This window comes from Lissotriton helveticus, chromosome 5_1 (assembly GCF_964261635.1).
Source record: "Lissotriton helveticus chromosome 5_1, aLisHel1.1, whole genome shotgun sequence".
In the NCBI taxonomy this organism is placed as follows: Eukaryota; Metazoa; Chordata; class Amphibia; order Caudata; family Salamandridae; genus Lissotriton; species Lissotriton helveticus.
The window spans coordinates 694,047,060-694,059,117 of record NC_136065.1 but is presented as its reverse complement, the minus strand read 5'-3'; the positions used below and the strand labels follow the sequence as shown (position 1 = coordinate 694,059,117).

General features: G+C 40.7%; 1 protein-coding gene across 5 annotated transcripts in view; it reads left to right on the top strand.

Moving 5' to 3' along the window:
* Window positions 1-12,058, top strand: part of P4HA1 (prolyl 4-hydroxylase subunit alpha 1) — a 574,677-nt gene that overhangs the window by 236,297 nt on the left and 326,322 nt on the right. For all 5 annotated transcript variants that reach the window (XM_078643088.1, XM_078643087.1, XM_078643090.1 and 2 more), the window contains 2 exons: window positions 9,596-9,695; window positions 11,013-11,109. In XM_078643088.1, the coding sequence (XP_078499214.1) occupies window positions 9,617-9,695; window positions 11,013-11,109 (176 nt within the window). In that variant the 5' untranslated portion in view covers window positions 9,596-9,616. The remainder of the gene's footprint in view (window positions 1-9,595; window positions 9,696-11,012; window positions 11,110-12,058) is intronic.

Sequence of the window (12,058 nt, the reverse complement as noted above, 5' to 3'; positions counted from 1 at the left end):
AGAAAGCAGCATAAGAACGTTTCATAAAGTCAAAAGGAAACAATGATGAGTCCATGGCGATAGCGGTTACAAGTAACCCGATGACAATCTCTTGAAGCAATTTGATCACTGAGTGCTATGAAGCCAAAACATAACAGCATATCAGTCGGATTAATACCAAACACAGAGCAGACATCTATATACATAGTACTTATGAATGTTAACTTCAATTTCCAAAATTAAACAGTATCATATTAGATTTCCACATAAAAGTCTTTTTAGTCCTAGGCATGGTAATATAATCAATATACAAAGTAATCATTTTCCAACAATATTCCGATGCCGAACAGCTGTGAAAATATACTTATTACACCATTAAGCAAATTAATTCATCATTTAAAAGTTGTAGATGATGTAACACAGCCCGACACTTTCGAATGTTTAAGAATCGTAAAAGTGGTTGTAAAAGGGTACATCTTGATTTAGTATAAAGGTTACAAAAAAACATAAAATGCAAAATGCTCTGAACTGACTTTGAGTCACATGGACACAGATCCAATTTAGCATCTCAGTGCACATCACGTGGGTATGAGACTATTCGGTGAGAAGTACCCATCCTGAATCTTATCAAATAAAACATTTTAGCATGACTGAAATAAAAGGAGATGGAGGGCGCAATACCTGGAGTGCAGACTCCTCTCCAGGTTATCTCTAACCAGATACAAATGGGTTAAAAAATTATTTTTTCAGCCTGGCTCTCGATATTTTGGCTATGTTTCCAGGACTTTTGAGGCAGTCTGACAATTCCAAATTCTCAAGCTCGTCATTAATATAAGTGATCCAAGGGATTTTTTTAAAACAATCCAATTTTAAACAATCTGAAATGAGCGTACTATTCAAGACTGCTTCTTCGTTTGCCCAAATGTTGTGCCATAGAAGTAAAGGAGCTAGTTGTATGCCAAATGACAGCGGGGTTACACCCAGTTCACTGTGGCAAATGGTGGCAGCAGTACTTTTAGGTACTGTCAAAAGGCGTTTCATGAACGTGTTCTCTGCCCTCTGTAGGCCCTTAATATTACTAGAGCCCCAAACTCCAGTACCATACAGAGTAACAGCAAACATGCAAGCCTTATAGATATCAATAATTGCTTTAATGGGCCTTGAAACTAACGTTTAAGTAAATCTAAAATTAGCCTCCACATTTTGTTTGAAGCCCCTAATCTTAGCCTCAACTAGATGACACCAGGAACTTTTTTGATCGAACAAAATCCCTAAATAGGAAAAGGTCGGCACATAAGACAATTTCTCATTTATTATGTAACATTTCTTTAAAATCTTGGGAGATTTGCCCACCACCATGATATGTGATTTCGCTACATTGGTTTTTAGGCCAAGATCATTCATGAAGTTATTAAAACTAGTTAAAAGCCTCTGCAGCCCCACCCCGGTTCTGGACATCGATACACAGTCGTCTGTATATAACAGTGCTGGTAGTGACCTACGACCTACCAGCGGAGCGTCCATGTTCCCTTTTTTGATTTGACTTTCTAAGTCAGTTATTTATAAACAGAATAAAAAGGGAGCAAGAACGCAGCCCCGACGTACCCCGTGATCCATCCTTATTAGGGCAGTAAGTTCACCACCTGCTCCATATCGAACTCTCACTGTTACTTCCTGAAGCATGGCTGCCAGAAAATGCACGATGGGCGGATCAATGCCCATAGTCAACATTTTCTCCCAGAGCCTTCCTCCTCTCCACACCCAGTGAAAGGCAGATGTCAAGTCCATGAATCCTAGATAAAGAGATCCAGGCTTGGCAAGGGTGTATTTTCCTATGACCAGGTGCAGGTTGAGGCACTGTTCAACAGTGCCCAGGCCACTCCTGAAGCCATATTGGATGTCAGAAAAGCTCCCACTTTTTGTTACCCAATTCTCCAATCTCTCCAATATTACTCGCCCCATAATCTTACAGGTACAATCAATAAGAGATATGGGCCGATAGCATTTTGGTTCCCTTTTTAAAAATGGGAACTATTGTCACTACTCTCCACGATTCAGGGGGACACTGAGTCACATAATGTTTGTTAACAGTGGAAGCCACAGGGGGATATTGGCCACGAACAGGTCCGCGGGGATACCGTCCGGGACGGAGGCCTTGTTCTTCACAGTCTGAGATAAAGCCCTTTCCACCTCTTCTATTGTCAGAGGTGCGAGGGTTGATGCTCCATATTGAAGATTAGTGCTCAGATGTAAGTCTCTACCAATTTTATAAAGGCCAGAGAAATTTTCTACCCAAGTACCGGGCATAATTGTGGCATTGATACTTCCATTATTGGTACCCTTAAAATAATCCTGGTTAACATTTACCCAAAAAAGTTTAGAGGCACTCCTGCATGCTACATGGAGTTGCTCCCAAGAATCTTGCCTAATTTCGCGCTTGGGTTTTTTTAGCGCCTACTTATATTCAAGTCTTTACTTTTTTACCTCCAGTAAATTTCGAGGTCTGACTTTTAAAGTCTTGATTAGATTATTGTATAGGTGTGTGCATTGACTATCAAACCACATTTTATTTCCCCGTGGTCTATCTCTTTGTTTCTTGGTCAGTACCACCTTTACTGTCTCCGTTGTAGCCTTGAAAGATGTTATCATAACTTGAGCATTTATACTGTCTTCCAGCCAGATTAAAACTTGATTTAAATTAGTTTTTATAATCTGATTTCGAACCAAATCGGGATCTAAAGTACACCACTTCTATAATAACCCCTTATTTTTTATCATGAATTAGTGGGGGTAATCTGACGGGAGTGGTTAAATCATTCGATTGGCTCTCAAACTCCAAAGTTAAGGGATAATGATCACTGAAACAGATTTTATGTATAATAAAAGTCACATACTGTGTGTTAAAATAGAGCAATAAAATCAATTAGAGTGCCTTTGCCTTTCCCAACATAAGATACTAAATCAGGGCCTTCCGCCTCAATAAGATCAACAGTTAAGAAAAGAGAACATTTTGACAGTAGTGAGTTGAAAGTTATGCCCACAGGGATTATGATAAAAATGACAACCTTCATCAATGTACCCAGCTACTAAGCGGCATACTGATTGTTTCGAGAAGGGACATCATTTACAATTAAAATCACCTCCCCAAGATACCACAAAATCCATATTTATCTCTTCTATCCAAAATGGATATATTGACTTTTGATTTTGATAGAGGACCATTTATCAGGGGTTTTCCCAGTAGGTATTTCAACACATGATGGGATTTAAGGCAGTTTGGGACCATGATATCCACTTGCTTTTCCATTTTTTTAACTACTGTTTTGGCATGATTCTTCTATTTATGTTTACGTCATGAAAACATTGTGTTCAGAACATAATTGAGATCACCATGTGCGTGTGCCACTATCTATATACAAGTGCACTAATCGTGCTAGACAGAAACTTACAACTAACTGCAAATTTAATCAACAAAGTAATGCTTTACCCTCTATAAACAAACGGGCCTACTGACGTTATCATTGCTTTTGTTAAATTAGGAGATTTTTTACTATTTTTCATTGCCACAGTTTCTTAAACTAAAATTGGCACAACCATTCAGATCCCTTATTTAGATTTTATTTTGAACAATATCTCGAACACCAAATTTTACTGAAGAGAATTATAATTTACATCGAAGAACTGAGAATAAAAAAGTGTTGATTTTCGATAACTTTTATTCCTAAACGATACTTGATTTGTTGCATATATATTGCTTTGTTCCGGGCAAATGACGATTAAATGACTACTGATTTCTGACATTTACCTAGTATCATTCATATGAAAGCTTAGACAAAGGAATAATGTAAATATATTGAATAGGTTTATACGATCAGAAGGCCAAATATTCTTTCTGTCTTAATAGCAGAACTCCAAAAAAACATGAACTGCTGTCATAGGTGTCCTGTTTTGTGTACAGTATAACAAGAATCTAGAGAGTGGAAACGCGGTTCTTAAACGAAGATGCAAAATCATGTAAGATGACTGCATAGTTGGCCATCCACTGTTACGTTCACGTGAAACCTGTGTTTAGGTTTTCCTCTTTTTGCCATCTTGAGAGCATGATTCTGAAGTATTCTGATTCTTCGGGTGACTTCAGACATGCTATTCTACAACAGACTGTGCTATGACTAAGCTAAATAATCTAAAGACACAAATGTTGGACTGCATGAAGAACAAATCAAACATCCCCCAGTCAAGAAATCTGTGTTAAATCAATAATTCTTTTGCTCACCGTGCCACCCCAGTTCAAACCCAGCCATATGCAGATCAGTCTTGACTCTGCTCCTCATGAAAGCAGTCCAGTCCGAACTGCCAAGCCAGGTTATCCCTGGACCAGAAACGAGCATCCTGGGACCGGTTTCGGAATGTCACCCCTAATAAGACAGGCTAGCTTGAATCCAGTGGCACAGTGAGCCCTGGACCAAAATCACTTCATACCCGGCACATTTAGGGCGAGAAAGCAAAAGACACACAAGCTAGCTGGGACCCACATCAGTGCATACCTGGTGCATTTAGGGCGAAAAAGCAAAAGACACACAAGCTAGCTGGGGTGATACTCCGAAACCGGTCCCAGGATGCTTGTTTTCCGGTCCAGGGAGGACCAGGCCTGGCAGTTCGTGCTGGTGCTGGGCTGTATGGGGAGCAGGGTCAAAGCTGATTTGCACAAGGCTGGGTCTAAACTGAAATGGTGTGGCAAGCAAAATAACGATGGATTAAACCCAGATCTATGACTAGGGGTGAATGTTTCACAGTGTTCACCATTCCATCCATCTTTGGCTGCGAAGCTAAATAATCCGTTGCACAGAGTCAAATTTGTTTTATTTAGTCTATTCTCCAAAAATGTAATATCTTCTATTGACCAGATGTACACCAACGGTCAATAAGAGGTAGGTTAACATGCAACTGGCCAAGAGATACTAATAGTGCCGTCTCGGTGGCTAATATATTTGAGTTGCTTAGCACATTAGATGTCAACGATTGACTCTCCCCACTAACAGACCTCAAAACATTTAGAGCAGGTTTGTCACAAGGTCGCGCTGAAGCCAAAATTATAAGAACCAACCAGAGATACGAAGTCACTAGTTTACCGCCAATTGGCTCATCCAAGTGCAATAATAATAATAACCGGGTAGATCACATAAGGGCGATTAGCCCTAATCTAGCGCTAAGGTCTGCTGCTGGCTCAGCATCAGGTTTAACAGTTTCAAATGTTACCCATGGCGCAAGTGGGCTTCAGCAACATGGTAACCTCCGGTTTGGCTGTACAGAACAATCCTTGGTCTCATGGAACATCGCAGGGCTAAAAAGTAAATTAACATCCCATGACTGGCTAACATTTATAGATGAACATAATGTTATACTACTCCAGGAAACCTGGCTAGTGGAACCAGAGTATAAACAAGGTTATCTAAATTTTTCTAAACCAGCCACTCCGAGCCCGAGGGGTAGACCAATGGGGGGTTTGACCACTTGGGTTAGACAGGAAGACAGCTATCAAGTCAACCAGTTGGACTCCAAGAGCAGTTGTATTTTAATAATCAAAATTCAAAGCCCAAAATCTAAGGATCTTTACATCTTTAACATCTATGCAAGGGGCAAGCCTGGGGGTAAAGCCTCTGAGACCATTGCCTTGTTAGATTCATATCTTGACCTTTACAATGGAATGGGGAACATTCTAGTAGCAGGAGATTTTAATTGCTGCTTTGAACCACTAGACATCAATGATAGAGATCTTACACTGGAGGAAGATTTCTCTTGGGACATCCCGCAATTGTCCATACCTCCAATTAAGAAGTGATCAGAGGCTGTATTACAGCTTAAAGTTTTATGCCTGGAACAGGGGTTAAGGGCGGCAAATGGAAGAACGGAATCAGATAAGCAGGGAGCTTCCACTTTTAATAATGGGATACGTAGTAGTCGTATTGACTACATCCTTTTTAACAAAGAGAATTGGTTCTCTATTAAGGATATGGTTGTATTGGACAGAGTGGAAAGCGACCATAACCCGCTTGTATTGTCCTCCCAGTTGTTTGGAAGTCACCCCTCAGAAGCTTGCACAGAGGCAATTGACATTTTCCTTACTAACGCTACTAGGAGAGTAAAATGGTGGGACTGTCTTCTTAACCCCTTCCATGCTAATGACCAGGTCAGCTCGTCATGCAGTACACTGGAGCTGTGCTTATGACGAGCTGACCTTGTCATGAACAATGGGTTTTTATATTCATCAGCACAGGAGGGGAAAAGCCATAGCACCCAAGGTGTTAAAGATGATCATTTAGTGGCAATGAGTGAGATTGCTGTAGAGGCCACAACAGAGCTTCATAAATGTGTCACTAAGCAGGATATGGTGTGTAAAGTTATTCCCATTCATATTAATTTTTTTAATAAGCTAAGGGCTTTTTTTATAACTAAGGTACAAAAATCGAAGTATAGGCCTAAAACTAGGGTGGAAACTGGGTATGGCAAATCATGTAGGGATGCCTACAAAATCTTGGCTATGGAGATAAGAACTAAAGATAGGGACAGGATCAAAAATGCCAGGTTGGCGTATAAGAAAGTGCAACACGATGCAAAACGGGCTTTGGACAAACAGTACTGGTCGGAGTTGTATCATGCTAGTAGAGACAGGAATATGGGCACATTGTGGGATTTGGTGAAATGGGGGAAGGGGCACCCTAGGTACCAACTGCAAAATTATGTTTCCCCAGAATTGTGGGTCTCGCACTTTATGACTAAGTTTGCCTGCCCGGCTTTTGATATTGAGTTGTACCCTGACATCCTGAACGTCCCCCTAGACATTACACCCCTACATTTCAGCTTAAAGGAGGTTGAAAGAACACTTAACTCTGTTCCAAAGGGTAGAGCACCCGGGTTGGACTGTGTACCAGATGACTTGTTTACACATGAGAGTGGAGTGCGGGCGCCCTATATCCAGTCCCTTGCCAACGCTATCGCAAAAGGCTCCCCCATACCAGATACTTGGAAGGGTGCCGAGATTATCCCGATTTACAAGAAAGGAGATCGCTCGGACCCAGCCAATTATAGGCCGATAAGTTTGATCGGTTGCATCCAGAAGGTGATAACTAGGCTCGTATTGACCAGGATCCAAGGCTGGATTGAAGAGGAGGATATTTTGTCTCCTCTCCAGGCTGGGTTCCGCAAACATACGAGCACCATAGATCAGGTTTTTAGATTTGTTTTAATTTACTGGCGGGTGGTAATCCTTAGAGGTGGCACTCTTTTCGTGGCATTTGTCGACCTTAAGTCGGCATTCGACTTAGAACCGCGCACCAAGATGTGGAGCGTCTTTGCCGAACAAGGCATGTCACTGGATGTATTGGCTTTTTTAATTAAACTCCATGACGCAAACTTTGCCCAAGTCCGTTGGGGACAGCAAGGAAAAGTTACGGATAGGTTTCCGATTCGCAGAGGGGTACGGCAAGGGTGTGTACTGGCTCCAACACTGTTCTCGCTGTATATTAACAGGGTGATCCAGTACTTTAAGAACCACCCTACCGATGCTCCTAAACTAGATGGCAAACTGATCCCACTGCTAATGTTTGAAAATGACACTTTAATATCTAAAACGCAGCAAGGCCTTCAGAAGGCTATTGTGCGTTTCGAAGTGTTCTGCAAGGACTTTGGTCTTACCATTAATGTGAGTAAGACCAAGTTTATGGTCCTGCACAAGCAAAAGCTCGTAAGAGGGAGGGTTGCCATGAATGATGTAATGCTAGAACAGACCTAAATCTTTTCCTACCTTGGCATAACCCTGGGTTCAAAGTTAGAATGGAAACCCCACATTAACCAGCTGGCCACCAAACACGCTAAACTAGCTGGTGCCCTAATAAAGGAACTACGTCTCTCGGCCACAAATCCTGTTGCTCCAGCGCTAAAAATGTATAGTACCAAAATCAGAGCGTCAGTACTTTATGGGGCAGAACTATGGGGGTTTAGCAATTTACGCCATTAACGAGCTCCCAAAACAAGTTTGTGAGGGGATTAGTTGCCCTTCCACCATCTACGCCACTATTGCCCCTTTTTTACGATCTGGGATGCCAGCGACTAGAGGATGTGGCACGTTTTAGACCTGTGGCCTACTGGAGGAGACTCTGGTTTACACCCGAACTCTCCCAGTACGCTCAGGCCCTCCTCGAAGTCCGAGATGCTGATAGCGCCAACAGAATTCCATGGCTGACAGAGGTCAAGGCAGTTTACACCGCCATGGGCCTGAGTTCACTGTGGGAGTATCCTAACGTTAATCCTTTTCCGCCTAGAAAGACTTTCAGGGAGCTGTACTGGTCAATGGTCTCTATGCGAAGTTTTAGAACCTGCATCAGTCCATCGCTCACAAGAAACTTCCTGGAGCTAAAACAAGAAATTGCTTATGATGGGTACTGGGATTTTATCACACTTCCCGGAGACCGGAAACGGTACCACCAATACAGGGTGGGTACGCTTCCTGTCAACTCTTTCACAGGCAAATGGCAGGCTAAAATATATACATGTTGCCCATTCTGTCCATCTCAGCCGGAAAGCATAGCCCATATCTTGTTTATCTGCCCAGAGTATAAATACCCCAGGCACACGTGGCTGAAGCCCATTTGTCTACTGGCGCAGAGGCACTAAGGATTCTTCAAACAGACTGTTCAGAACCCATTGTAATTGCTGTCGCGAAATTTTTACATTGGATGTGGGCAATACGGATGAGAAAGTTGCACCAGCATTAAAACTGTTTTATTACACTTGTATATATTTTGTGTATGATCAATTTTGTGGTGCCTATTGTTCTTTGACCCTGAACTTTTCATTATACTTTTATTATATTTTATAGTCTTTTTATCTTGTTTTAGATAAATTATTATATATTGCATGGATTAACTTGACGACCTAATCTTCTGGTAGTGATGCTCTGCCACTCATATGTGAATGGATTGTTTATGTCTCTTTTTTTAACGTGTATAGTCTTTTATGATATGTAGACTTCTTTGAATGTAATTGAATATCCATTAAGGAAAAGTACACTTGCAACCATTTCACGTTAAGGCTTTTTGATCGTTACATGCAATGCTTGTTAAAAGTGGGTTATTTAGCACTTGTCAGTTGGCATGTATACCTGTACATTGGTTAGAAAATTCATAATCCACTTTCTCTAGGCCTTAACAAAAGTATGGTATCCCAAACGTGAACAAAAGTAACTGTGGCTGTTCTTATCAGTATAGTTGGTTCCTGTTCCGCCTATCCGTGCCTCAGTCTGTGTTAGTCTGTTCTGATCTGTCCAAGTGTTTTTCAGTCATCCTGCTCTTTCCAGAGAAGGTATCAAGGAGCAAGGCGATAGTATTTTTCCTAAGATTTTTCTGCTTAGTGAAAATGGTGCAGTTTGGATTACAGATTGGTCTTCAGGCTGTGCAGTCAGTAATTTCGCCACTAGAATCTTTGGAGAGCTCATTTAACTGTCATTTTTGTGACAATTGCACTAGAAACCTCTGAAATGTGATTGTAAACTTTCATAAATAGTGTGTAAAATATGTTTCATAAGGCATGTAATAAAAGAACATTTCAAATTTATTTGTAGGTGTTCCGCATTAATAAAGCAATGGAAGTCCTTAAGGGAGTTTTGTTGTTGGGCCTGTTGTCTTACTCCTGTGGCCATGCTGACTTCTTCACATCCATTGGTAAGAGCTGCTTTTCTCTTTCAGCGAAATGTGTATACATAAAAAATAAAATATTATATATATATATATATATATATATATATATGTATATATATCAAAGAACTCTGGGTAGTTCCCGTGTTTACGTGGAGAGCAGTTCCTGTATAGATCACCCTATATCAAAGAACTCTGGGTAGTTCACATGTTTACGTGGAGAGCAGTTTCTGTATAGATCACCCTACAACACCAGCGACACTCTGAATTTGCTCACCTCAAGTGTCTGTTTTTTCTCACAACGTTTTTGAGCATAGGATTAGCATAGTGCCATCCATGCCGAGCAATAAAATGATAAAAGCCTTTTACCATCCAGGCACAATATTGCAGCTTTGGATTGGTAACATTCCAAGCTAACCTGGAATGAATAAAAGCAACCCCTGACCTGTGCTTCACTATTATTATAGCTCTTCGGAGATGTTTAGCTTTGTCCAGACACAACGGAGTCAGGGGTTGCTTTTGTTCATTCTAGGTTGCCTTGGATGGTATTTTACCAATCCAAAGCTTTTTTGAGGTGAGCACATTCGTAGTGTCGCTGGTGTTTAGGGTGCTCTATGCATGAGGTGCTGTCCACCTACACCTTTGAACTACTCTGAGTTTTCTGCTTTTTTGCATCATTTAGTTAGCACTCTAGGCATGAAATGGTATTTTTTTGACATATAGTCTATCCTATCTTTATTTCAATGTTTTTATACGGGATACAAACTTTCTTGTGAGTGCATCATGTCTCCGAGGTTTAGCTTATCTACTCTATCCCTGTATGTCTCTTCCAGTTTATAAAATGTATTTTTCAGAACAACTGATAGGGATTTAGCATTTTTCCTTTAGATACTACACTATATTAAGTAAATGGCTTGTTTGACTTTTGGACTTCGTTTTCTCTTTGCTGCTTCGATTTAGGATAATTTCAGTGCTACCAATCTTGTCTTGCCAGCTAGTAAATAGTTACATTTAAGTCCAGCTCTTATTCTATAGATAATTTTATTACGCACCTTTTGCAGCTCAAAGTACTGCTTTTGAGGTGAAGAGGTGGGATTGGAGAAATGGTGAGGCTTACCCCTTACATGATTTTATCTTTCTTATGTTTTTCTGTTTCTAAGTTGTTGGTGAAGTTGGTAGAGTAAGAGGCATCGGTATAAATCCTAGATCTGATGTACATGCCTTCCTGTACCTCATGAGCATCCAGCCATAGGTGTGAAAAGCTATGTTTGAAGATGTGTTCATTTTGTGAAACCTCTTACCATGTGTTAATGCAATCTCACATTTTTGACTTTGTTCTTTTAGGTCACATGACAGACTTACTCAACACAGAGAAGGATCTTGTGACTTCACTGAAAGATTATATCCGAGCAGAGGAAACCAAACTAGATCAAATTAAAGTGTAAGTTGCAAAATACTGTGATTAGTACCACTAAATGTATCTACACTGCCTATTGGCCTCCTTACTCTTGCCACCCAACTTCTTGTCCCTTCCATATATCATGAATCCTTTCTTTTTTATTTAGCATTTTGGTTATCTCTACCAGTTTTTGCTGGAAAGGTACTTGGTTTCCCTCACTGCATTTTCTACATGTCTATTTTTGTAGGTCTCAACAATGTGGTGTTTTTGTTTTTTAAATGTTGAATGAAATTGTTGTTGATTAATTTTAAATCTATTCTTGTTGACACAATGTTCTTCCCTTGTCTGTCGTCACAAACTTACACCTATATTTACCAAAGTCTTTGCATTTATCTTCGTCTTTGCACCGGTCTTTCAAGTTGGTGCCTTTGCAGCCCTAATGACTTTTCCTGCTTTTGTATTCAAAATGGCACATTTCAGCCACTGCTTGGATTCCATGCCTTTGAAACGCCAACTTCTCATCCAGGGGATACTCATCAATAGTCATAATCTATGAATAATCCCCGCCCATGTGCGGGATCCCGGAGCATATGGAAAATACATATAAATATATATGTATAAATATGTGAAAACATATTTGCAGCCCAGAACATTTCCAAACTGGCAAATCTGCCGCAAAATTACATGAATTAGCGCACACACACAGTAGTACTCTCCCAACCCCTAAGGAAGAAAGAGAGCAGTAAACATTTGCATACAACAATGCTTTATTGCCAAAGGAAAACATGTAATTGCAGGCATTTGCCAGTAGGCTGCAGTAGAGTATAAAGAAACAAAGAAAGACTGACACCTTGCCTTTAAGGCATTAGAGTAGGGGTACCGTGCCTTTAAGACCTGAAGGCGACCCCCTGTTCCCATGATGCACCACAGGTGGCAGTTGCGTCAGTTCTTTTTTCCAGCTCCTTCTGTGAGGATCCTGGAGCTTGAGCTC